The 24,977-nt window shown below is 49.9% G+C and overlaps 1 protein-coding gene across 3 annotated transcripts in view; it reads left to right on the forward strand.

The window, feature by feature from the left end:
* The window catches only part of Asap2 (ArfGAP with SH3 domain, ankyrin repeat and PH domain 2), a 153,978-nt gene that overhangs the window by 120,027 nt on the left and 8,974 nt on the right, over positions 1–24,977 (forward strand). For 2 of the 3 annotated variants that reach the window (XM_023702400.1, XM_023702401.1), the window contains exons 13-23: positions 639–687; positions 774–940; positions 3,167–3,300; positions 11,063–11,157; positions 15,399–15,588; positions 16,638–16,723; positions 17,513–17,628; positions 18,393–18,460; positions 19,530–19,643; positions 21,799–22,054; positions 24,446–24,580. In XM_023702400.1, coding sequence (XP_023558168.1) covers positions 639–687; positions 774–940; positions 3,167–3,300; positions 11,063–11,157; positions 15,399–15,588; positions 16,638–16,723; positions 17,513–17,628; positions 18,393–18,460; positions 19,530–19,643; positions 21,799–22,054; positions 24,446–24,580 — 1,410 coding nt within the window. The remainder of the gene's footprint in view (positions 1–638; positions 688–773; positions 941–3,166; positions 3,301–11,062; positions 11,158–15,398; positions 15,589–16,637; positions 16,724–17,512; positions 17,629–18,392; positions 18,461–19,529; positions 19,644–21,798; positions 22,055–24,445; positions 24,581–24,977) is intronic. The other variant, XM_004642314.2, reaches the window with a different exon arrangement.

The raw sequence follows: 24,977 nt of genomic DNA on the forward strand, positions 1-24,977 counted from the left end.
TGTGTGTGTGTGTGTGTGTGTGTGTAGCGCCAGCACAGCCCCATCAGGGGGCGGGGCTGGCTGGCATGTGGTGCTGGGGGATTGAACCACAGTCCCTGTGCTTTGCTAAGCATGTTCTAAGTAGGTACTTTAGACCACTGAGCCATCTCACCAGCCTGAGGACCGCCGATTCTTGACAGCATCCTGTGTCCCTGGATGTTGGGAGCACAGGGCTCCCAAAGCATAGTGTTCTTAGAATCTCTCCCATACCAACCTTTCTGTAAGAAAGCCAGAAAGCATCTAAGAAAAGGCTTCTATTATTTCCAGAAAGCTTAACATTGACTTTCTGTGGGCAGCTCTGCAATGAGTTTAGACAGTAAACTTTTAATGGGATGATGTTTCCTTCAAGCACCTTGAGTTTGTGGGAGCTGTGTCTTTCTGCAGCTGGGCAATGGGGGCAGGTTTATGAATTTGCATTACAAAGCCACAGTTACTGGCCAGGGCAGTCCTTCGAAGGCATGGATGGAGTGCTTGATTCTATACAAGTGATTAATTCCCTAGCCAGGGATGAGTTTATTCCTGCAGTTAATTCTACACCACTTGCCATTTATACGTGTGGACAATCTGGGCTTGCCACTGATTTCTCTGCTCTTCTGCAGATGACAGGACATATCACTTCCAAGCAGAGGATGAGCAGGAGTGTCAGATGTGAGTGACCTGGGGTGGGACTCTGGGTCTCCCCAGCCCTTATTCTTGGCTGTGACACTTGGCCACTGTCCCCATCATGTGTCTAGATGGATGTCTGTGCTGCAGAACAGCAAGGAAGAAGCTTTAAACAACGCATTTAAGGGTGACGACAGCACCGGGGAAAATAACATCATCCAGGAGCTGACCAAGGAGATCATCTCAGAGGTGCAGAGGATGACAGGCAACGATGTGTGCTGCGACTGTGGAGCACCAGGTGACTCGGTGTGCCCCACCCCAGGTTCTGGACCATTCAAATCCCATTTCCACTCACAGAATCCAGTCATTGATTCTTGCTTCCACGTTACTCATGTTACTCATGATGTAAAGTGCAGCTCAGCCAGAGTTCATCCTGTTGTGCAAATGCTTAACGGGCTGTGTGGACCACACTGGGTGGGGGCTAGAGGGTGTGTCCCTGCCAGCCCTCGGAGCAAATTAGAGTGAGGCAGCCTGGTGGACACAGAGGTGGCAGTGCCTTCTGAGAAATGAGAACCCAGCCACATGGGGGGAGTCCAGGTCCTGGCCTCCTGTGGCTTCTGCGAGGCTGTAGGTGTGCAGGAGGGGCCAGGCTTTGCTGTAGCCTCTCGGCCCTACTTTGTAGACCTCCTAAGATGATTTCACCCAGGTGTGGCAGTGTATATCTGAAATCCCAGCACTAGGAAAGTTGAGGCAGGAGGATCACCATGAGTTTCAAGCCAGTCTATGCTACATAGTGAATTGAAGATCTGTCTGAATTGCATTGAAGAGAGCCTGTCTCAAAAATAAAATATAAGCAAGTAAGTTTTAGCTCAGTTTGGTCAACTTGGTGGGAACCTGCCTCAAAGTTTAAACAAATTAAAAGAGGCTAGGGGTGTTGCTTAGTGCAGAGGCTCTGGGTCTGATCCCTAGCACCATAAACAAAGAAACAAGTAAATAACTGTCAGTCATTGTCAAGAACCCTAAGTTTAGTAGATGTCCATATTCTGTAAAATGAAGGAGCAAGTCCCTCTTTGCTGTCTCATTCGGTGACCAGTCACTTCTGTTTGCATTTTGTCAGAGACTTCATTATAATGATACAGTATCACTGTTAATTCTGGGGTTTTTTTGGTTTTTGGGTTTTGTTTTTTGTTTTTTGTTTTTTTACCAGAAATGGAACTCATGACCTTGCATTTACCAGGCAGGCACTGTGCTGCTATATCCCCAGCCCCTGGTTTATTTGTTTTTGCTTCTAGGAATCAAACCCAGGGATTTACTCCTGCTAGGCAAGCACTCTACCACTGAAGCCACATCCCCAGCCCTTTTCATTGTTAAACAGCGTCTTCCTAAATTATATAGGCTGGCCTCAAACTTGCAGTGCTCCTGCCTCAGCCTTCTGAGTGCTGGGATTACAGGTGTGCACCATACCTGGTTTAACAACTAGTATTTTTTAAATGTCTGCAAAGTTGACTTACGCTAATTAAGATGGAAGGATCCTGGGCATGGTCAGTGGAACTATATACATAGTACCCATTTTGAGAATTGTAAGATGAAAAAGAGTGTGGCTTTGCCAGAATGTCAAGTTACCTTTTGTGTCTGTAGTTCTGGGTATTTCTATTAAAAACACAACTAAAATAGAGTGGACACTTGAGAAATGCCAGTAGGTTCCTATTACCCTGATGGCTATATTTGGTGTTAGATCCATTAAAAAAATATCCTTTGGGCAGAAGATGAGGTGGGGAGAGGTCAGTAATGAATTATACTCTTTCTTGAGAAAAGGTAAGGACAGCGACAAAATGTTGCTGTCTCAAACACTGGTAAAGAAGTCAGAGCTGGTATGATAGCACACAGGTGGGCTGTCTGGGTCTGAGCCTCCTTCACACAGTGAGATCCTCCTCATCCTGCTGTCTTCACTGGCCTTTGTATGCTTCAACCAGATGTGACATGAAAATGTTCTGGGATTTCTGAAGCTCTTATGACACAGACTATTCCTGTCACCACCAAGTGCTGGACATAGCCTATTCTAAGCAGATAGTGGCGTCCTCTGATGCCTTTAGCATCCCCTGCCTGTATGTCTCATGGCCATTCCCCTTTGAGAACTAGAATGTGGGGCCTCTTGCCTTTTCTCTCGATCCACTCTGCTGGTCTGACCAGGGTGGAGAAGGGTGTGTTCTCACTCCAGGACCAGCCCTGGAGGAACCCATGGTCACTTTATAGCCCTGCCTCCTACTGACTTCTGTGCTCACGGCAGTTGCCACTTAATGAATGGGGAGATGAAGGTGGGATATGGTGGGGAGACCCACTGACTTTGGTCTGTATGTGGATTGCATGTTAATCAATGTTCATTCTGGAGACGCAAGGTTTTAACTGTGTCAGAAATCAAACATACTCATGTTCAAAACTCCACATTCAGGAGCCAGCAAAAGAAAATGCACCTCCTGGCCTCTTCCTGACTGCAAGCTCAAGTGTACCCTTTCCTCCTTGGCAGATCCTACATGGCTTTCTACCAACCTGGGCATCCTGACCTGCATCGAGTGTTCTGGAATCCACCGAGAGCTGGGGGTTCATTACTCCAGGATGCAGTCCCTGACCTTAGATGTGCTGGGAACATCTGAGCTGCTGGTACTTTTTAGATTCTTGATTTGGAAGTTGGAATTAAATGAGCAGAGAGCTAAGTTTTTATTTGGCATTCTTACTCATTTTGGTCTCTCAAAATATCAGTGGGCTGCTGGTGGTTTTGTTGCCAGATGGATTTGGGTAATTAGAAGCTCATTGATAATTCTTCCTTCTCAGAGATGAGCAAGTCAGGGCACTTGTTGTTACAAAACTTTATTCTGAAATACAAACTAATAAGTGAACCCAAGATTCTGGTGTGAGATTCTGCAGAAACAGTATAGGCTGCTTGCACGGCCCACTGCATCCATCTGTGAAGTACATACAGAAACCAAAGCAGAAAGGAGGAAAGACTTCCTTCTCTGTGAGCCATCAGCTGATTTCTGACACTGCTTGGGTCACTCTTTTTGCCCTTTCAGGAGAGACACTGGTCTTCTTTTCACTGCTGCTTTCCTGAAAAGGCTTTCAGTCTTGGTTCCGTTATAACACAGAAGTCTGGGTCAGGGATGAGACAGGAGCACATTATGTGCAGACACTTTCAGAGTGCTGAGGTGCTGCCCGGCTGAGTAAAAAGTGAATTGGGCTCATTCTGTGATTCTGGCCACTGAAAACTTGAGTTTCCCTGGCTGTTTCAGAGTCCTTGGTGGTTGGTTAGAAAACAGTACATGAAACTCCTTCTCCGGGTAGCCGGGTATCCAACAGGGCATAGTAAGTGGATATTGGTTGCCATTGATTGTAATGTCAAGAGCAATAATCTCAACAGAAAAATCATGATGGTGGTCAGTATAACCCTCAGGGGTCATAAATCTTCTTGACAAATCCTCTGGATTCTTGTGTCTGGATTGCTGATGCCTCCAAACTCTCTTGGGGACCCTCCCAGTCTTTTGTCTCAGAAGTCAGGAGTTGAGAGGAGCTGGAGTGGATCCTGGTGAACCTGGGTGGGGACAGCCCTGGTGACCTAAGGCCCAGGCACAACAAGGCCCCAGGGTACTCTTGTCACTGTGGTGGCTGCTTCTGCTGTGAAGATGCAAGTGGCCTGCAGCCTACAGCATGTGTCTGTGTCTGTGTCTGGGAGTGGATGACAGCAGTGGCAGCAACCTGAGGCTGTTGTGTTTCCAGAGACATATAGATTGTATCAGTAAACACTGACGGACTGTAGCAGTCACTACTTTTACCAATTTACTTATAGCAGTAGGAAGGATTAAGTCATCTATGGTAAAATAACTTGTTCTGCATTAGGCATTTCAAAAAGTGAATTACACTTATGAGCTCATGAGATCTCTGCAACAGCCTGATGTCCTTGGTGTGTTATCCTTGCTTTACTGAGGATAACAGAAGAAGAACTGGAGGCTTGGAAATGTTTTTAAAATGCTTCTGTTAAGAGACACCTGGGAGGAGGGCACCTCATCTCTGATTAGAGAGCTCACACTCTCCATTCAGCAGGGCCTGGGCCATGGACCGGGTTGTTTGGCCATGTGACTGCTCACCCCCTACTGCCTGTTCATGGCTTGCTCTGAAGAGAAGAGAACTCTAGTTTGCAGCCTGCCCATCCCCGTGGGCACCATGACCAGTTAGTTGCAAGTTACCCACATCAATTTAGAATGTGTATTTGGAAAGAGATGTTGAGTAGCAGCAGCACACAGTTCTGTAAAACAGTCATGCAAATATACTGGGCACAGATAATAGAGCTGTCCATAGTGCACACCTGTAATCCTACCTCTTGGGAGGCTGATGCCAGAGGATTACAGCAAGTTTGAAACCAGCTACATAGTTAGCTCAAGCCCAGCCTGAATGAAGGAGAAAGATGTAATATATTTCATTTATGAGTTAATGTAGTATAACTTTTAATGATGTTTGTCCAACAGGTGGCTCATAAACTTCTTAAAAATAAAAATTTAACATTTGGCTCTCATGAGCTGTTGAATCCTGACCCCAGCATGTTTTGAAACTGCTTAAAGGTGTCTCAAAAAGAGGACTACACCAAACAAGGTTGAAAGAAGGATAAATCCATCTTGATCAAAGATGACTTCTATAGTAATGCCTAATCCCTGATTCAAATTGCAGTTTCTGTATGCCAGGACTTCTTTTGTTTTGGTTTTTGGTTTGTTGAGACAAGATCTTCCTGTATAGTCCAGGCTGACCCCAAACTCATGGTATCCTGCCTCATCCTCCTGAGTGCTGGCATTACAGACATGCACTACCACACCTGCTCTTCTTTTTCCTGGTGGTCTCTTTTAAAAGCACAAGTAGGAGGTGCTAATGCATGTAAGGTTTGTTGTCCACCACCCCTCATCCCTGAGGTGTCATCCTCTGGTGGCCAAAGGGGGAGGTGGCTGTCTCCCCTCCTCCTCTCTCGCAGCCCACATTTTCTATGTGTACTGGGACTGTGGTTCCAAAGCCCTGACTAAAACCTCAGCTCCCCAGCTCTGCAGTATAGAAGTGGGTGTTTCCATTCAATTACAAAGCCTACAAGTCTCCAGCCTTTTGGTACTCGTTTCATTTAGACAATGAGCTATGTAACAATTTCCGAAAGTCTTGACACCTCTGTGTGCCTGTGTGTGTGTACGTGCACTGCTCATACATCTAACATTCCGCCTGACATATAGTATAAAACTTGTAAAATACCAGCTACTTTATTACCTCCATCTCTAAGATGATTTCAGCAGAATTCTTTTAGAAAAATCAACCATGAATCCTGATGCCTTGTCCCAGAGAGCCACCTGTTGTGCCCAGCCTGTGTGCACATCCTGCGGGTCTCAAGACTATAGTGCCAGGGTTTTAGGCACCGTGTTCCTCAGCTTTTTCTTGTGTCACAAGTGTGGGCAGCTCCACTTTCAGCCTATGCAAGATCAGGATGTGTAGCCTGGACAGCTGCTTTAGGCATTTCCCATTTTGTAGATAAAATAGCAGGATGGTCACATATCAGGATGATGTTCTGTGCCGAGAGAGGATTTTAATTTATATGCTAGATTTAGGGTGTGCAACTGTGGTTTTTTGGGTTTTGAGTTTTGGGCTCTTTTTTTATGTGGTGGTGATTGTTTTGGTGTTTGGCTTTGTTTTTTTGAGACAGGGTAGCCCAGGCTGGCCTTGAACTCACAGTGATCCTTCTGCCTCTGCTTCCTGAGTGCAGGGACTACAGACATGCACCACTGTGCCTGGCCAGCAGTGATGTTGGGATACATTACATACATGGTGGACCCATCCATCCCCATAAGTGTTGATCACTTGTGTTCAGAACGCAGACTCTTGTCTTAGTGTCAAAGGGACATTAGGAGAACAGAGGAAAGGGACAAAACAGAAGGGTCAGGAAGGCATGGGAGAGACCAAGGTGTCATATGCAGGTACAGATTCACCAGAAGGAAACCTGCTATGCTATATAACTTAAATGCACCTCCCCAAAAATCTAGTCTTTGGGGGCTGGGGAGATGGCTCAGTGGAATAACCTCTTCCCTGGCAAGCACAAGGGCCTGAATTCAATCCTCGGTTCTGCAAAAAAAAAAAAAAATTGTGCAATTTTCAAGTATTCTTTACACTATACACATGTTCCCTGTACTGCACAGCAAATGTCCCCTGTAGCCTGTGTTCTGTCTCCAGAATTTTTTCACCTTGATTAACTGAAAGTGCTTGACTTGTTTCCCCACCACCACTTCCTGGTGACCACTGTTTTACTCTTTGGTTCTGTGAGGTTGACTTCTTTATATGTCACTTAATTGAGAGGGCATGTGGCAGTTGGCTTTCTCTGCTGGCTTAGCATAATGGCTTCTGGGTTCGTGGATGTAGCCACAAAGGCAGGATTCCACTCTTTCCTGAGCTTCATAGTACTCCCTCATTGATATGTACCATACTATCCTTACCTGTTTTTCCATGCCAGATGGTTAATTCTGCAGAAATTTTGTTTCCTTTGCATATCTGCTTGTGGCATTCCTGGAACATGGGAAAATCTGTTGTTTGCAGAACCTCATTGTTATTTTCCACAGTGTCTGCACCAGTCTCCATCCCTACCAACACAGCCAAAGGTCCGCCATCCTTCCCACTTCATGATTTGCCATTTTTGTCCTTGGAAGACAAGACCCTCCAACAAGCAAGAAGTGATACCTCATTGTGGTTTTCATTTGCATTTTCCTGACAATTGAGGATGCTCTTGGCCATGTTTATGTCTTCTCCTTGAGAATTCCTGTCTTGGACCTTCACCCATGTTTTGAAAAATTGCTCTGTTGCTATTGAGTGACCTATGTTCCTTCAGCATAGCGTATTTTAACCTCTTTCCCACATATGGTTTCTAATTCTCTCCTGGCCCATGGGAGGGTTTTTTCATGCTCTTAGTGTTTCCTTTGCTGTGTAGACGTTAGGTTGAAGCAGTCTTGTGTATCTGTCCTTGCGTTTTTGGTGATGAAAAGTGTTTATTTTATTTATTAACTTTTTGTTCACACTGACCATGCACTCCCTCTGTGGCCCAAACTGGGCTCACATTGTTTTCTGAGTGTTGGGATCATAGGCGTGTGCTCAGCATAGGAAAGGTGGGACTAGGCTGAAAGAGACCGCAGGTATATATGAGCAAGGCCTGCTTTGATTTGCATTTTCATTTCCTCTCTGACATTATGTCCCTTCATAGACAGATGCTCACCCAGTAAAATGTCACCCATCCTCCATATGGCCCAAGCATATTCTTTGTGATTAGCGCCTTTTGCTTAATTATGTAAAGTATTTCTGGCCTCTGGCCCACAGTTACTGCCACTTTCTCCCTTCCACCTTGATTTTGTTCCAGGGCACACTTGTCTTCTGCTATCATTGAGTGTACTTCTGCAGTGGCTACGAAGGGGTCTGGTTAGGGACCATCTTTTCTTCCCCTTACCTGCTTTGAGAATCACCTTTCATGTGATGCAATGGAACTTGAGGAATTGCAGCATTTATTTGATTACTTCGGGGAGTCGAGTGTCCCTAAGACTTCAGCACACAGCAGCTCAGAAAACTGTCAGGTGGACATCGATTTTAAAAGGCTTCATCCCTTCTGTACAGAGGCTATAGGTACACATTCATTACTTTTCAGGTGATATAAGAAACAGTACCACAGTCCTTGTGTCCTCTGACCATTTCAAGACCATTAATGAAATTATTAAATCTTCCATGAGTCAAAGAACAAGTGTCAGGAGGCTTCAAACAAACAGGAGCCACCAGGCTCTGCCTCCTGCCCACTCCCACTGCCCTTCCACAAGGCCTGGGTGTGTGGGCAGGGACAGCTCAACACCCTTCAAAGACCAGGGCCAGCTCATACCTCATAAGTACTCTGGGTCCCCAGAGCAGCTGTCCAGGACTGCACTCCATGGACCCTTGGCTTCAAGCCACTGAGTGACAGTTGTGCTGCAGGCACTGTCACTGGGGCTCCCTGTACATTCTGTCTTCTCCATGCCAGAGCTTGGTTGAAATACCAAGGCCTGAGAGGCAAAGAAGCTTGCAGCAGTGCCTGTGCCTGTCATCCCAGCACACAGGAAGCTGGGCCAGGAGGATCACTGCAAGTTTGAGGCCAACCTGAGCTACTTAGTGAGTTCAAGACCAGCCTAAACTATATAGTGAGACAATAAATAAATAAATAAATAAATAAATAAATAAATAAATAAATAAAAGCTGGGTCCTGGCAACCCCAAGAGGCTGCACGTTTCTCTGGTGCTGGGTATGTGACGCACGCTTGTGGAAGCTCCCTGGACCAGCTGTCCCTGATGAACCAGCCAGTTCCAAACAGAAGGGAAGCAGCTTTCTGATTTCTGGGGATTCTCCTCCTCCCACCCCAATCCATCTGTTTAACCCAGGCAAGGAGGCTTCAGAGAGGCTCTCATCTCACAAAGAGGGTGCTGTAGCTGCTGTTGTCACTCACGGTCAAGAAATGGTACACGGCAAGGGGTTGTTTTCCTGCCACGTGATGCCATGGGCAGGAGCTCATGTTGGCCGGTAACCCAGGCCCCCTGCATGTGAACCTATTCTGGATTTGACCCGTCCAACAGCAGTGGCCTCCCCTGACCACTGATCCTGGAGCCTCGTGTTCAGAAAACTTCAGCTTGGCAGCCTGGCTTCTTACCTTTGCACCTGGGCTTGAGGCTGCAGAGCCAGCAGCAAGGGGTTAGCATTGGTGTTTAATGCTTTTCCTGTCTAGGAACTTCTGTTCACTTGTGAACAGAAAGGACAAGGTGAAATCAGCGAGGAGGCTCATCACACCACTGGGAAGCTGCCCTGCATGTGTCTCTTATCATGTGTTGCAGAAAAATCTTCTGAGCCAAATGTGATGGTGCCAGCCTATAATCCCAGCATTCTGGGCAGCTAAGATAGGAGGATTACAAATTCAAGGACAGCCTGGTAACTTAGTGAAATCTTGTCTCAGAAAATAAGAAGGGCAGGTGATGCAGCTCAATGTAAACGCCCTGGCTCAGTCCCTAGTAATACAGAGAGAAAGGGGTAAAGGAGAGAAGGACCAAAAAGAACTATCTTCTGCTTCTGTCACTGTCTCCTTCACATTGCATGTTGTTCCACCTGGAAGAACTTCTGACCTGACTGGACTCAGGTCTGTTTGGCCCTTCCTCCAGCCACTTCCACTGGAAGCAGACACATCTGTTGGGCCTCCCGGTGCATCTCTGTCAACCCTTTGTCTACACAGTTAATTTGGAACAATTGAAGGTGTCATCAGTTCCCCCAACATTTACATTCTCAAAGCACAGTGCTAGGACCTCCGTTCTAGTACTGTTACTTGAAATACTGAAGACTCTGAGCTATAGTACAGAACAATTACTTGGCTACAGGCAGGCCCAGCTCCATCCCTCATACTGCAAACAAATTAAACATGAGTCTAACTGGGCATGGTAGCCCATGCCTGTTGCTGTAGCACTTAGGAGGCTAGGCAGGAGGTTGGGACAGGTTTGCTGAGAGTTTGAGGCCAGTGTGCCTCCTCATAGTGAGTTCAAGGCCAGCCTGAACTATACAGCAAGACCCTGTCTCAAAAAACTGAAGGAAAAAATCAGACCTTGGAGCTTCCCACATGGCAGATACGGAGATAGGTGTTAGAAATGAGACAATTAAGTCCCTGCCTACTCTTAAGGAGTTCCTGGTCATTCATTCATTCAAAAGGATGCTGTTTGTCCATTGTCAAAGTAGCATGTGACACTGCAAGTGTCTGCTCTATCAGGCTCAGGCTTGGTGTACAGTGAAGAGCTTTGCCTGTGTCTCAAGGAGGAAGCCGGTGGGCACAGATGACCTTACATCTGGCCCTATTGTGACATTTGCAGTGCTTTGGTCTCCGAGTACTTTCACCTAGCTCATCCTGTTTCTGCCCTTGTTGCCATGCTTGAGGTTGGTGTCCTGCCCATGCTGTGAACAGAGGGTGATGCTTGCCCTTGGCCACACAGCCAGTGATGCAGCCACAACTTGGAGCTGAGTTGGGGCTGCCAAGCCCTGTACCACTTGCACTCTTAGTACCTCACAGTCAGGGCCAAGATGGTGGCACAAGTCAGGGATGGAGGGAGGGAACCTCGCAGCCATGGCCGGCTTCTCCCTGGCCTGTAGGGACCACCCAAGGCACATTATTCAAAGCCCTCTTCAGAAGGCAGGCTGCTTCTCTGTGATTTTTGGCTTCCTCTGGGCTTTGGCTTTGTCCATCTTCATTAATGGTGAGCCACTTTATTGCTCTATTTCTTAGCAGCCATTAAATAAATCATCAGCAGGATAAGTAACGGGTAGCAGTGGGATGCATTAATAATTGAGTGCCCTGAAATAGACTTCATTTTTGCAGCTTGCCAAGAATATTGGGAATGCAGGCTTTAACGAGATTATGGAGTGTTGCCTGCCACCTGAGGATACTGTCAAGCCCAACCCAGGCAGTGACATGTAAGTACAGGCCTGGCCACTGCCAGTTCTTCAATGAAAACTTGCCCTTCAAAGTAGGGGAATGACAAGGTTGAGATGTATCAAGTGTTATTTCTTCTTCTTTCCTTTTCTTTCCTTTTGTTTTCAAACAGGGTCTTACTGTATAGCCCAGCCTGCCCTCAAACTCCTAGTGATCCTCCCGCTTCAGCCTTTTAAGGACTGGGATCACAGGCATGCATAACCATGCCCAGCCAGTTTTGTTCTTTAAAAATCAAACCAGCTTAAATTAAATAGGAAGCTTCCTTTTCTTTTTCCATTTCTCTTCTCTCCCCTTCCCTTTCCTTCCTCTCCTCTTGTCTCTCCTTGTTTTTGTGTTTTTTTTTTTGGTTTTTTTTTTTCCCTTGGCTTTCTTATTGGGACCTTTTGTGTGTCCAGATAGAAACTTGGCACAGCTGAGTTCTGCTTCTAGGAAGAGGCCAGAGGGCCAGAGGTTCAGCGGATGCCCCACATACATGTTGTATGCTCTGTGCTCCTGCCCTCTGTGCTCTGGCTGACTCCTCCCCGGCTGCTTTTGCATCTTGGTTCTCCATGTGGATTCCAATCCTCCAGGGGGATAGGTTGTCATGGACACATGACACATGTACACCTGGTTGTGTGTTACACTCTCTACCGAGAGTTATTCCCTTCAAGAAAAGCCTGTGGGATTTTTCCTGTTGACCCAAGGCTTGACTGAGCAGTGTTTACTGCTCATCCTGCTGTGTCCTGCTGGCCCCGAGTGGTGGCATCTACTAGGGGGTGATGATGTGTTCTTGGCAGTCTCATCACAGTGTGGGCCCAGACCACTGTGGTCCTGAGGAGGCAGAGGGCATCAGTCCGCGCCCTAGTCTTTGGCATCATCAGCGAGCTCCAGCTTGTTTGTTAGGAAGGTGACCTGTGTGCCTCAGGAGGGCCCAGGGTGGTCACCACCTGGCTGTGACACAGAATGGGCCAGAAGGAGAGGCCAGTCCTCTGGGAGTTGGAAGAGACCCCCCCGCCTACACTGTATGGGAGGCAGATCTGAACTATCCTGGCAGGAGAGAGAAAAGTGAAAAACTGGGTTTGTCTAGGAGAAAGTGAGCATCTCATTCCAGAAACCACATTTCTGTAGAAGCAGCCTGAGATGGAATGAGTACAGAGCCCTCTGACAGATTCCAATCACTATCACATGCCTTGAAGAATGGCTTTACATGCAGGTGCGGGCCCTTTGTGAAACAGTTTAGATTTTATAATCATTTCTCAGGTACACATTTGGGTGTGGTGACAAAGCAGAGACGCACTGAAGGGACAGAGTAGGGACATGACCATGTCTGTCCCTGGCTCCCAGGGCTAAGGTGGCCAGGTAGGCCAAGGGAGGTGCAGAATGAAAGTCTGCTTGCACTTGTATGTTGGAACTCAGCTTTGACCCAAGCATCTCCTCAAGGTGGGATAGCATTGGTCTCAGGTTACCAGTTACCCTGTCCAGATGAGGATCTAAGTTTCAAATCTGTGTTACTGGTCAGGACACCCCACTCCCAAACTCTGACAATAGAGACACAGACATCTGAGCCTGAGCCACTGGACGAGACAGATTCTGTAATTCTGAGTCTCAGCCCCAAGCTGGCCGTGGCTGTGCCTATAAACCCCAGACTCAGGAGGCTGAGGCCAGCCCACACTGCATAGTGAGACCTTGCCTCAAAAAATCAATCAAAAACAAAAGGAGAGACCATGCTCTACTTGCTCTACTTCCTCAAGAAGGCCTGGGGGACTCACTGAGGTGCTTAGTTGATGTTGGCTGTTCTATATCTTTCCCATGGGCCATGAGGTCCTTATAATGGGCAGGACATGGACTCCATGGGCCCCTTGAAGGGCACCAAGCTAGGTGTCCAGGGGCCATCTCCCCAGGGGAGGACCTATCTGGAGAAGATCCTGCTGCGCCCCCTCGTGGCAATCTTTGTCACAGCAACATATTGTACAGGAACAGGAGGACAAGGAAGATGCAAATCCATCAGGACATATGTGTGAGAGCCAAAGCTCCTGCTCTTTCTGCAGTCTCCCAGAGAGCCAGTCTGCTGGCCAACCCAAAACAGGGTGTCTCATTAGTCATTTGTTTCAAGGTCCACAAATGCATTGTAAAAGCAGAGCATTTGTCTGTTCTGGAGTAAGATGAGTCTACAAACGGGCAGACACTACTCACTTAGAATACCTTACCAGTATTCTACCTTTCCGGGATTCTGGTCCCAGCCTTGGTGTGCACATTCACATCTCCCTTTTTCTCAGAAGGATGGGTCACAAGCATGGTGACAAAGTGCTACCTTGTTCACTGTTATCCAGCGGAAATGAGCTATGGGGCTCACAGTGTCCATCCACAGAATTCATCTCTGTCCTCAGGCATCCTGTATCCCTGTACCTTGTGCCAGGCTCTCACACATATGCTCTGATAGATTGTATCTTCCTTGTCCTCCTGTTTCTACACAGTATGTCACTTAGGTGGTTCATTAATCATTTCATAAGCCAGCAGCAGGTCAAGGAAATAACTCCAGCTTCAAGGACACTAATGTCCTCTGCCTAGATGCAAAGGGATACCCTGTTTCTAACTATTTAAGAACAGCACACCTACAATGCAGTCTTTTGAAAGGATAGACACCCTCTGGTGGCCTGTGAGTCCCCATACAGATTTTTGGGCTGTGGAGCCTATATCACAGGGCTGCTAGAGGCCTGGTTGATCTGTTCTCCAGAGCCCCAGATAGTTTTGGGGTGTTTTGGGGGACAGGGAGAACTTGGCTGAGCAGGTGGTTCATCCTGTGCTTTGTGGCTTTTGTCCAAAGATCTCAACCTTTAAATAAGAAGGCAGCCTATGACCCCAGCACTTGGGAGGGTGAGGGAAGAGGAACCCCATGAGTTCAAGGCCAGCCTGGACTACATAATGAGACCCTGTCTGAGAAAGAAGAGTGGGGAAGAACACACTGACCTCACAAACTTCTTCACAAAATCAGGGAGTGTGGGTTGGTGAGGGCAGTGGTGGGCCAGCTGGTCTGCAGCTCAACAAGACAAGCTGTCTTTCCAGTTGGGATATCCTGAAGGGGGCTAGTGGTGTCACCTGGACATCTGGCACCCACAGACCCTCCCTGCAGGCAGGTGAGTAGATGGGCAAGGGGCAGAAGGCAGGCACAGCAGGTGCACATGTGACTTGCTGTGTGGCTCTGCCCACTGTCACCTTGGGGGGCCAAGGTCCAAATGGACTCTGGTGTATCACCTCCTGTTCCTGGTCCCCAGGGACTGGGCTGCCTGTATCCCTGGGACACTGGAGTCCCTGTGCTCCCTGCCTTCACTGCTCCCTGCCCTGCAGTGGCCCGTGAGGTTCCGTGGCCACAGCACTCACACTGGAGAGGATGCTGTGCCGCTTGCTGTGGCTGCCCTGGGGGCGCCTGGGCCTGAGCGGCAGCTGGGCACTATGCCTGCCTCTCTGCTTCCTCCCTGTCTGGCACTTGGGAGCCCCCGACCCCCAGCTCCTCGCCAGAGCAGGAGGAGCCCCATGACCCAGGCTTGGCGGGTGGATGGTTCTCCCTGCATTCTTGGTACGTTCAAGGGGTACACTTTTCCTGATAGGTTTGTGGTCAGCTTTATTGAAGTGTAACGCACTTTAAAGCATACAATTCAGTGGCCTTTAACATAATTTACAGAGTTATGCATCCACCACCACCATTTTATTCATATTTATTTGCGATGAGATCTTACCTTTGTCCTCAGATTGCCTTGGGCTGCTAGCCTCAGCCTTCTGAGTAGCTAGGATTGTAGGTGTGTGCCATGGGGCCTGGCTCAGTCTCTTTTGTTTTGTTCTGTTGTATGTTAGTGTTCTGGAGACTGAATGCAGGGCTTTGTACTTAGCTACATCCCTAACCCCTCAATTTTAGTGGGACTTTTCATCCTAATAGGAAACTAAGTCCTTCTATTTGGGCAGCCCACTTTCTGTGTCTACACATTTGCCACACTGGATGTTCCACGGCCTTCTATGTAAATGGATCCAACTACATGTGGCCCTGGTGTCCAGTCTCTGTCATACACATGTGTTCTGTGCCTGCCGCGCAGACCGGGTCAGTGCCTGCACCCCTCTCTTGTGCAGTGTGCTCAGCCATGAAGTGCTGCAGTGTCTCCAGCCATAAGCTGTGCTGTTCATGTGGACACATGGATGCTGGGTGGGGTAAGGCGGCCTTTGTGGTTCTCTCAGCAGTCGCATCTGCTTTCAGGAATGCGAGGAAGGACTATATCACTGCCAAGTACATCGAGAGGAGGTATGCAAGGAAGAAGCACGCAGACAACGCTGCAAAGCTGCACAGCCTGTGTGAGGCCGTCAAGATGAGGGACATTTTTGGGTTGCTCCAAGTCTACGCTGATGGTGCAGACCTTACGGACAAGATCCCACTGGCCAATGGACATGTGAGCCATGTCTTCCTTAGGGGAAGGGGGTGGCTGGCAGCCCTGCCAGAGTAGCACCAGTTGTATAGAAAGACCCCACTGACTTGGTTGCTTCCCCCAGTTGGCAGATGATTACAGTGAGTCCCTGACTCTCAAATGAACTCTATTTGGGAAGAATTGTCTATAAGTCAGATTCTTTATAAGCTGACAAAGGCGTGGTGCCCCTTTGAGTTTGCAACCCAAAGGTGTGTGAGTTGGGGATTTACTGCATACACACTGAAGTGTCCTATATTCTGAATACCTGGGGCCAGGGCTCTTTTGGGATTTTTTTTTTCAGATTTTTAACACTTATGTAATCCTTAATGAGCTATCTTGAAGATGGGACCCAGGTCTAAATGGGAAAACCTCTTGCTTCATACATACCTGGTATGCATAGCGCAGGTAATTCTGTACAGTGCTTTCATTTTATTTATTGTGTTATTGAAGATTCAACACAGGAAGTTCATACTGAGCTACACTGTTACCCTGGCTTTTGGAGACAGGATCTTGCTATGTAATGCAGGCTGATCTTGAACTCACTGTGTAGCTCAGGTTGACTTCAGACTTACAGCAATCTGCCTGCCTCAGCCTCCTATGTGCTGGGATTATAGTTGTAGGCCACCACACTGACCTAGCCCGTGAACCCTGCTTTAAAAGCAAACCTTTCTGCATACTTTGGGAGCAGGTAAAGAGATGGATTGGATGAGGCGAAGAGAGCCTTCTCAGAAATGTTGAACAGGGCCCCTGGTTGCATTTCTGTGTTGTTGCTGCAGAGGTGCGGACTTAGCCATCCATAGACGTTGGCTGGGAAACTTGGCTTGTGTGTCTGTTCCTGCAGACTCAGGAGTAGGCCAGTCTCTAGCTCCTGTTTCCCCGGGCCTGGTGTGGTGACAAGAAGAGCACTTGGCACATTAGCGCTAAGTTTCCAGAAGACAGGGCAGAAACCTTTTGGAAGACTGTCATGTATGGTTCTACTTTGTTGGACACAAGGTTAAAAACTCCATCAGAATCACAGAATTCTTGGTTTTCAGGAGCCGGATGAGACGGGCCTGCATCTGGCAGTCAGATCTGTGGACCGGACTTCTCTTCACATCGTGGACTTTTTGGTTCAGAACAGGTGAGAGTGATAAATTCCAGCGGCCTTGCCCTGTGTCCTGGGGATTCTAAGGAGGAACAGGTGCCACCTTGATCAGCTACTGCAGTGCTTGGCCTGCAGGCTGAGAAGGAATATGGGGCCGGGAATCATTGCTGGGATGGGGTGCTGCTAGGGGGTGCTCAGAGCCCGGGAGTGCAGAACGGAAGCTCCAGAGGCGCCAGGGCTGCCTGAGCAGGAGTGACGTGTGAGGAGGTATGAGACCAGCATGCCAGCCCTGAGTCTGGGCCACACCTGGGGACCAGAGGACCGGAAAGGCTACCTACATGGTGGCATGGCCTTTCAGGTAGTGCATGAGGTTTCTACAAGTGCCCACTCCTGTCAGCTTCCACCTTCTGATACATGCTTGACGCCCTGATCATGGCTTTGGTGACTGTGTCCCGGAGTGGACTGAAGGTGTTCTCGCAGGAAAGGGAAGCTGCATGGCGTGAAAACTGATCTACACTTCCTGCTTCTCCCTGCCGTTCTCAGGCAGAGGACTGGAGAGTTGGCCAGACTGGGGAGGAGCCACGGGTCAGCCCAAGACCCACAGTTGTGTCCCCAGGTTACTGTACTTGTGGGGCAGCTGTGACTCTTGTCCTGGGAGTACCAGCCCAGCACTCGTGTCACTCCCTGGTGGCCTGGACCATGGCCTCCTGGTCCTTGCCTAGTGACCTTGGGTTCTTTGAGGGATTGGCAGGACAGGCTGTCACTGTCACCACAGCCCACCCAAGGCTCAGCATCTTTCCCTTCTCTTGTCACCACTACTGGCAGTGGGAACCTGGACAAACAGACGGGCAAAGGCAGCACAGCCCTGCACTACTGCTGCCTGACTGACAACGCCGAGTGCCTCAAGTTGCTACTGCGAGGCAAGGCCTCCATCGAGATAGGTGAGCCCTGGGAAGCTTCCATCCCTGAGGAGCTATCCAGCCTGCTCCATCCCTCTTCGGTGGCCCTGACCACTGACAACTGGCAGAGTCGGTATATTTGAGACAGGGTCTTGCTATATAAAGTACAGGCTGGCCTTGAACTTACTCTGTAGCCCAGGCTGGCCTCAAACTCAAAATGATCCTCCTGCCTCAGCCTCCCAAGTACTGGGATTATAGTTATATGCCACCATGCCCAGCATTTTAAAAATATTTTTTGAGACAGAATCTTGCTATTTAGCCCAGGCTGTCCATGAACTTGGAAGTGTTCCTCCTGCCCCGGCCTCCAAAGTGCTATAATTAGACATGCGCCTCCACACCTGGTTCTGCGTATTGATTTTAATTAGTTGACTGCTCAACAGTTTTATTTTCTCAACACAAACCTGGTCTTAAACGCTTAGCTTCTTAGCCAAGTAAGGTGGCACACACCTTTCATCCCAAGCACTTGGGAGGCAGAGGCAGGAGGATCACCTTGAGTTTGAGGCCAGCCTGGGCTACATAGTGAGACCTTAGTAGTGACACCATACTGTCTCAAAAAAACCTCTTAGTTCCTTTACTCTGTTGCACCCAGTAGAGGCATAGATAACTCTTACTAGGTCAGACCCCTGGCTGTACAAGTCGTCCATGGTTTAGCTTAGTGCTGTGCCTGCTGAATCTGTGAAATTGCCCCTGAGAGCAGGCCTGTGCTGGGTTTGCCATAGAACCTCTCTCTTCCCCTGGACTTGCAGCAAACGAGTCTGGAGAGACCCCGCTGGACATCGCCAAGCGCCTGAAGCATGAGCACTGTGAGGAGCTGGTGAGTCCCTGGTGGTGTGGATCCTGCGGCAGCTGTGACCCGGTCTGGCATGGCCTGGAGCCACCATTGCCTGGACAGGACAAGCGAAGGACTGACCTGACTAGGGTGTGGGGGTCTTCGTAAGGCAAACTGCACCCACTCAGGGATCACACTTGGTATTGTTATGCTCGCTGGCTGCAAGAGCTGCAATGGCCCTGGCCCCCTATTCCAAGCTGCCAGCTCTCAGTTGGTACCCTCACCCTGTTCTTGGGTTGCCCTGCACTTTTCCTCCAGTGGCCACCTGGGAGAGCTAGTTTGTGGTAGAGCAAGACACCCAGTCCCTCAGGCTGCTGCTGTGCGTGGAACAAGTCAGTTGTGTCACCATGCAAGGCTGCAGGGGGTGCTGCTACTGACCTGTGACATGTTCAGCGCATGGTCAGGTGCTGATCGTTAGATGGAGTAGTCAGTGCCGCCCAGGTATAGGCTCAGTAGTGGGTTCTGATGCAGAACCCACAACACTACCAGCTCATGTAGTCTCCATCCCCTACTGCAACTCTTTGTACACACAGGAAATAGGCACAGAGAGCTTAAGCTGTCAGCTCACCCCACAGGTGGTCACACAGCAACTGTAGCTCTTGGGAACAGTTCTGCCCCTTGGTGCTTATGCGCAAGGTCATAAAGTGACTTTGTACATGCAGAGCGCAGCCAATTAATTGCCTCCCCATCCTTTTGCCACATGGTCGCTGGGAAAGTAGTTGCTTAACTCTCGTTAGCTGGGTGAGTGGTAAACTTTCCCCTTGCCCCTTTGTCCCCTTGCCCTTCTGGTTGGTCACCACCCCTGGGTGCAGACAGCCCTGCCTGTGTGCTCTTTCCCCAGCCCCTGCCAGGGCCAACAAGTGTCAATTGAGGTTATCCTGTGAGTCACAAAGGGACTCCACCCCACACCAGGGATAGATGCACATCTCTCAGATGGAACACAGACTCCTGCCTCCAGCTAGGACCATCCACTGGGCTGCCCCACCACAGACACTGCCAGGGACTACTCCTGTGGCCCAGTGCACAGCAGTCCTGACTGGCCTGTTCTTCACAGCTGACCCAAGCCTTATCCGGGAGGTTCAACTCACATGTCCATGTTGAGTATGAGTGGCGGCTACTCCATGAGGACCTGGATGAGAGTGATGACGACATGGATGAGAAGCTGCAGGTCCGTGCCAGTGCCGTGTGGGGAGGGTTCTGGTGAGCTTCATCTCACGACTGAGGCAGAAAGAGAAACTCAGCTCAGTTCTGGGTTCTGCCCTTTGTATACCCTCAGGTCTCTACTCCATGCAGTTGAAAGGGCTCCCACTCCTGTGAATGTTGGCAGGTGCCATCTTTTGCTGGGAGGGGAAGGTATGGCAAGGCCTTGCATGGTGAACTTAGGATGCCACTTGAGGAGGACGGTGTTGGGAAGAGCCAGGCACCCCACAGGTGATCACAGGCCCGTGGTTGGTCACCTGCACCTGGCCAAACCTGTCAATCCTCAGGTGAATTGTCAGTGGCTCCAGTGCTTACCAGCTCCAAGCCCTGCTTCCTGGATGGGGAGTGGGTGCCTCAAGGGACAACGAGGCCAAGGGAAGCAGCTGTTATTCGGTAGCCTGGAATGAGACAGGGCTCTCTGCTGCCCTGAGTCTCTGCCATGTGTTCAGGGGAGGCCCAGGGAGTAGTTACCTTCCCCCAGTCTCTCAGCAGAGAGGTCAAACCTGGGCAGGGTCCCTCCAGTTTCAGCGGTGACCTTGATCTCCATGGCAGCAGGCCAGAAGTGTTCCATGCTATTGCTGTGTAGGACTCTTGTGCTCTGGTGATAGAACCAGAGAATTTTGGTTAGAAAGGAGCAGTGCCAGAATTAACAGGGCCTAGTTAATAGCATTTCTTAAGCCCATTGGATTAGCCTGGTTCATGAAGCAGGCAATAGCTGTACTTGGTGTTTCTTAGAATACAGAATAAAAAATCTCATCACTGCATTATGAACACAACACAGTGCCAAAGGGAGCTGGCTTGTTTTTATTTACAACCTTTGAAAAACCACAGTTTGAGCACTGTGGGAGGTTGAGGCAGGAGGATTGCTGCCAATTTCAGGCCAGCCTAGGCTAGATAATGAGTTCATGGCCAGTGACCCAGGCTTTGAGTCATATCAAGATCCTGTCTCAAAAAACAAAACCACTTTGGCAAATGCAGGGACCAGGATTCAATTTCTGGTCCCACACAATGCACCAGCCCTGTCCCCGGGGGACATGCTGAGCCTCAGCAGAGTCCGGGCGTGGTGGTGCACGCCTGTAATCCCAGCACTGGGAAGGCTGAAAACAGGAGGATCACAAATCTGATCTGTGTAGTTGAGACCCTTTATCAAATACACAAAAATGAAAAAACAAAAAACATGGGGGACCACCCACTTGGGGGCCCTCCTCCTGTCCCTCTCTCGGACAGGAGCTTTCTTTCCCTCAATAAATATATTCTGCTCAAAAAAAAAAAAAAAAAAAAAACAGCACATAGCCCCACAGTTTGAACCCCTTGCCCCAGACCACTGTTTTGAGTATTCTTCAAGACATTCCTGTCTTAGGAGCAAGGGAAGAAGTGGGCGACGACCGCAGAGGACAGCAGCAAGGTCTCAGCTCAGGTGGAGTCCAAGCCTCACCTCCCAGAGGGTGCAAGGTGTGGTGGCCTCCCAAGTTGCCTACTGCTGAGCTCTGTATCCTTGAGCTGGGCTAGGCTGGGCCAGGCCATATGCCTGGATTAGCCACAGCCTGAAGTGGTTGGAGGTCCTATGAAGGGCACGGGTAGTACTGAGCTACTGCCTGGCCTGTGGCAGTGCGTGGGTGCGGGTGGCAAAGGCTGCACCAGTAGAGGAGGCGTTGGCAGCTCAGCAAGGCCATGGGATGTGCTCAGTCATGGCTAGGTGCTGGGGTCAGCCTTTGAAAGGTGAGTTGCATCTAAGTCACCAAGCCATGGCTTAACCCACATGACTTTCCAGTAAAGCCAATGTGGAAAAAACCCAATAAGGCTTCAGGCTCATGAGTCTGAAATAGCAGTTTTTATTTCAGCTACTTAGCTTTGCCAGAATGGCTTAGAGGCAGCCAGAAACCACCTATAAATGACTAGTGTGGCTGTGGTTTTATAACATGGATGGCAGGCCAGCTCATCTGCCATACAGAAGAGGCTCTGAAGCTCCTGTACACGTGGGAAGGGAGAAAGCATTGGTCCTTCCTCGGTTAGCCTGGGAGCTATCACGGATGGCTTGTGGCTGGGTGGCCAATATCAGGAAGATTGGAGGTCTCTTTCAGAGATGCGTGGAGCAGCTCCCACCTGCCCTCTCTCCTACATAGCCCAGCCCCAACCGGCGAGAGGACCGACCCATCAGCTTCTACCAGCTGGGCTCCAGCCAGCTTCCACACAGTGCCACATCTTTGGCCAGAGACACTGCCGGCCTCACCAAGGACAAGCCAAGGAGCTTTGTGCCAAGCATCCTGCAGAACGAGACCTACGGAGCTGTCCTGAGCAGCAGTCCTCCACCACCATCCCAGCCCACAGCTCCCAGCACCACCGGTGCCCCCCCACTCCCACCACGAAACCTTGGCAAAGGTATGCTCCTGCTGTGCCCAGAGTGTGTGGGCCATCAGGTTTGGGCTTCTAGGAGTTTGTTGCTGCTTCACCTAACCCATGACATCAGAAGCCTTCTGGAAGCCATTTTCCCTTTGCTTCCTCAAAGGCTCCTCATGCTCCCTATGCCAGGGTGGGCAGCGGTCTTGTTCCCAGCAGATGTGTGGTGGCCAGGTGCTCAGGGTGCAGTGGACTGCCTGGGTGACAGTTACCACTGAGCTGGTGGGATACTCTGTGTCCCTGACCACTGTGTCTTTCTGCCTTGCCCCACTCCTCACTCCCCCTACACCTTGGCTTCTCCTTTTTTCCCTTCTGCCTGCATCTGGATCAGCTCCAGCCCTGCCCCTCCTGTTTGTCTTTTTTTTGTTTCCTGTTTTAATGAATTTAGTACAGAGTCTACAGGGTCTCACTGCACAGATCGGACTCATAGCGATCCTCCTGTTTTCAGCCTCCCAAGCACTGGGATTACAGGCACACACCACCATACCCAGTTTCAATCACTCTCTCAGCATGCCCCGGGGGCAGGGCCAACACAACAGGCTGGGGTCAAACCCTGGCCACTGCGCTCTGCCTAAGCAGGCACTTTAGTCTGCTGAGCTACCGGGCCAGCCCTTTGTTACTTTTCCCTGAGATCTTGTGAAATGAGGGCGGAAATCAGAGTGGGGGGGGGCTGTCCCATGGTGAAAAACAGAGCCCCTGGGGCCATCTAGGCCTGAAATGCCAGAAGCTCACCCCTTCCTGGCCACTGAAGCACGGTGCAGCCAGTGGGGCTCCACAAGGGATTTGTTTCTGCAAAGATAGGACCTGAATGCCCTGAAGATTGGGTAGTTTGTTCTATGGCAGAGCTCAGCTGGGCTCTGCTCCTGAGTAGCCCCAGGCAGTGGCTGGCAGGGGCCACTTGGGCTCAGGTATCTAAGCCTCTGTGGAGCTGGTACCCAGGCTCGATGGGTTGGTACAGCACCTGGGGCATGGGATTGTGCTGATGAAGGGATGGTGGCCTGGAGCCAAGGGGCAGTGCTGGCCAAGAGTTGGCTGTAGGCATGAACAGACACCCTGTGCCGTTGCCATGTATATCCTTGGCAGTGTGGCTGGGTCCCTTGGTCCTGGCTGTCTTGGGGACACTCCTATAGAATTCCACCTCATTACTTAGAGCAATGATGATGACCCCATCGTGCAGGTCACTGGGTCCCTGCTGTAGTCAGGCCCAGGACACAGCCCTACAGCTTGGGACAGCCTCATGCCAGGCTGGGTGAGGACCCTGGGCAGGGCGGGCAGGCCCAAGTTGTCCTCACCTCACTGGACTGGTACCTGCCGTGCACTCTACCTCCTCCATCCTGGAAGTGCATGGTGTCAGGAGGCCAAGCACATCCCCACTTGAGCTTGAGGTGTGCATGGTGGTCATACACATGTAGAGGAGAAAACTAGTTTGTTGGTTTGGCCCTAGAAAAAGAATACTGAGCTCTCAACCTTGGCTGCTTGGATCCGGGTTGGACAGTTTTGTTTCTTCTGGCTTCTGGCTGTCCTTGGCTTCTGCTTCCTTTTCTTTGGAGAATGCTTCCCCTGCACTGGGCCAGCCACCTTTGGTGTCAGGGTAGATTCCCACAGGACAGTGGCAGGGAGGGCAAAGGTGCCATTGGGTCTGCCCCAGACAACCTGGCGTTCACAGGAGACAGAGACCCTCCAGACTCAGGCCTGGGACACAGGTCTACTCTGTGCACCATGGGCGGCACTCATAACCCTTCCACTATAGGTCAAGGGCTTGGGAAATGCCATCTTTGGGGTCCAGAGCCAACCTTGGCAGCATTTGCAAGCAGGTGGGTCAGCCCTTCCCCATGGCTACAGGCAGCACTGTGGGGAGAGCATGTCCCCCATGTGGCCAGTCCCCAGCCCATAGGAAGATGCAGCTAAAGGACAGACTCCAGTGGGAGCTACCTCTATAGGTCCCACTACAGTGCTCAGGAGAGGAAATTGTGCTAGTTATTGTCCTCTTTGAACAGTATTACTTCTGAGACGTGAAATCAGGAACTTGAAATTGACAGGAGTTGGATGTGGTGGCACACACCTGTGAGCCCAGCACTCAGGAGGCTGAGGCAGGAGAATCATGAGGAGGTCAAGGCTAGCCCGAAGTGTACAGGCCCTGCTTACAAAAATAAAACACACGTATGTGAACTTGGACAGATTGGGAAAGGCAGCAGGGAACATTCCCTGGCCCATCAGCCTTCCAAACAGTAGAGACAAAAGTTCAGGGTTCTATCTGCTGCCAAAGAAGGAGCACAATGACCATTTTGTAAGGGAAAGGATCAATAACAGTGTTTTATTTCTGTTTTTGTTCTGTGTGTGTGTGCGCGTGCCTGTGTACGTGCGTGGGATCAGTTCAGACAGCCTCCTCAGCTAACGCCCTGTGGAAGACAAACTCTGTAGGTGTGGACAGTGTCAGCAGGCAGCGATCTTCGTCAGATCCGCCAGCTGTCCGCCCACCGCCGCCCCCTCTTCGAGGGACATCGACCAGTACGTTTTTTTTCTTTCTGTGGGCTCAGATCAGATGACATGGGGCGTTGTTGGCAGCCATCTGGAGAGGCAGCTAGGGATGCACACCTGCGTGTGCGTGCACACACGCCCACACTCAACACCCGTGGCTCCACCCTCTGGCCTCTATCTCCAGTGCACTCCATGGCTCGCTCCCTCTTTGCTGTCTTGCAGGGCATTTCAGCAGCACTTCTTCCTCCACCCTATCCCAGGGCCTCTACTGCCCCTGTCCATGTGGTGATGTTCAGTATTTCGGGACAGTCATTGCTGTCACCATCTCTGTGTTCTGTTCAATGCCAGCATATGGCTCAAAGTCCCCTAGGCCTCTGGGAGAGGCATTGGGAAGGCACCTTGCTCTCAAATACAGAACCAAGCATCC

The sequence above is a fragment of the Octodon degus genome, unplaced genomic scaffold, assembly GCF_000260255.1.
Source record: "Octodon degus isolate 3935 unplaced genomic scaffold, OctDeg1.0 scaffold00151, whole genome shotgun sequence".
Classification (NCBI taxonomy): Eukaryota; Metazoa; Chordata; class Mammalia; order Rodentia; family Octodontidae; genus Octodon; species Octodon degus.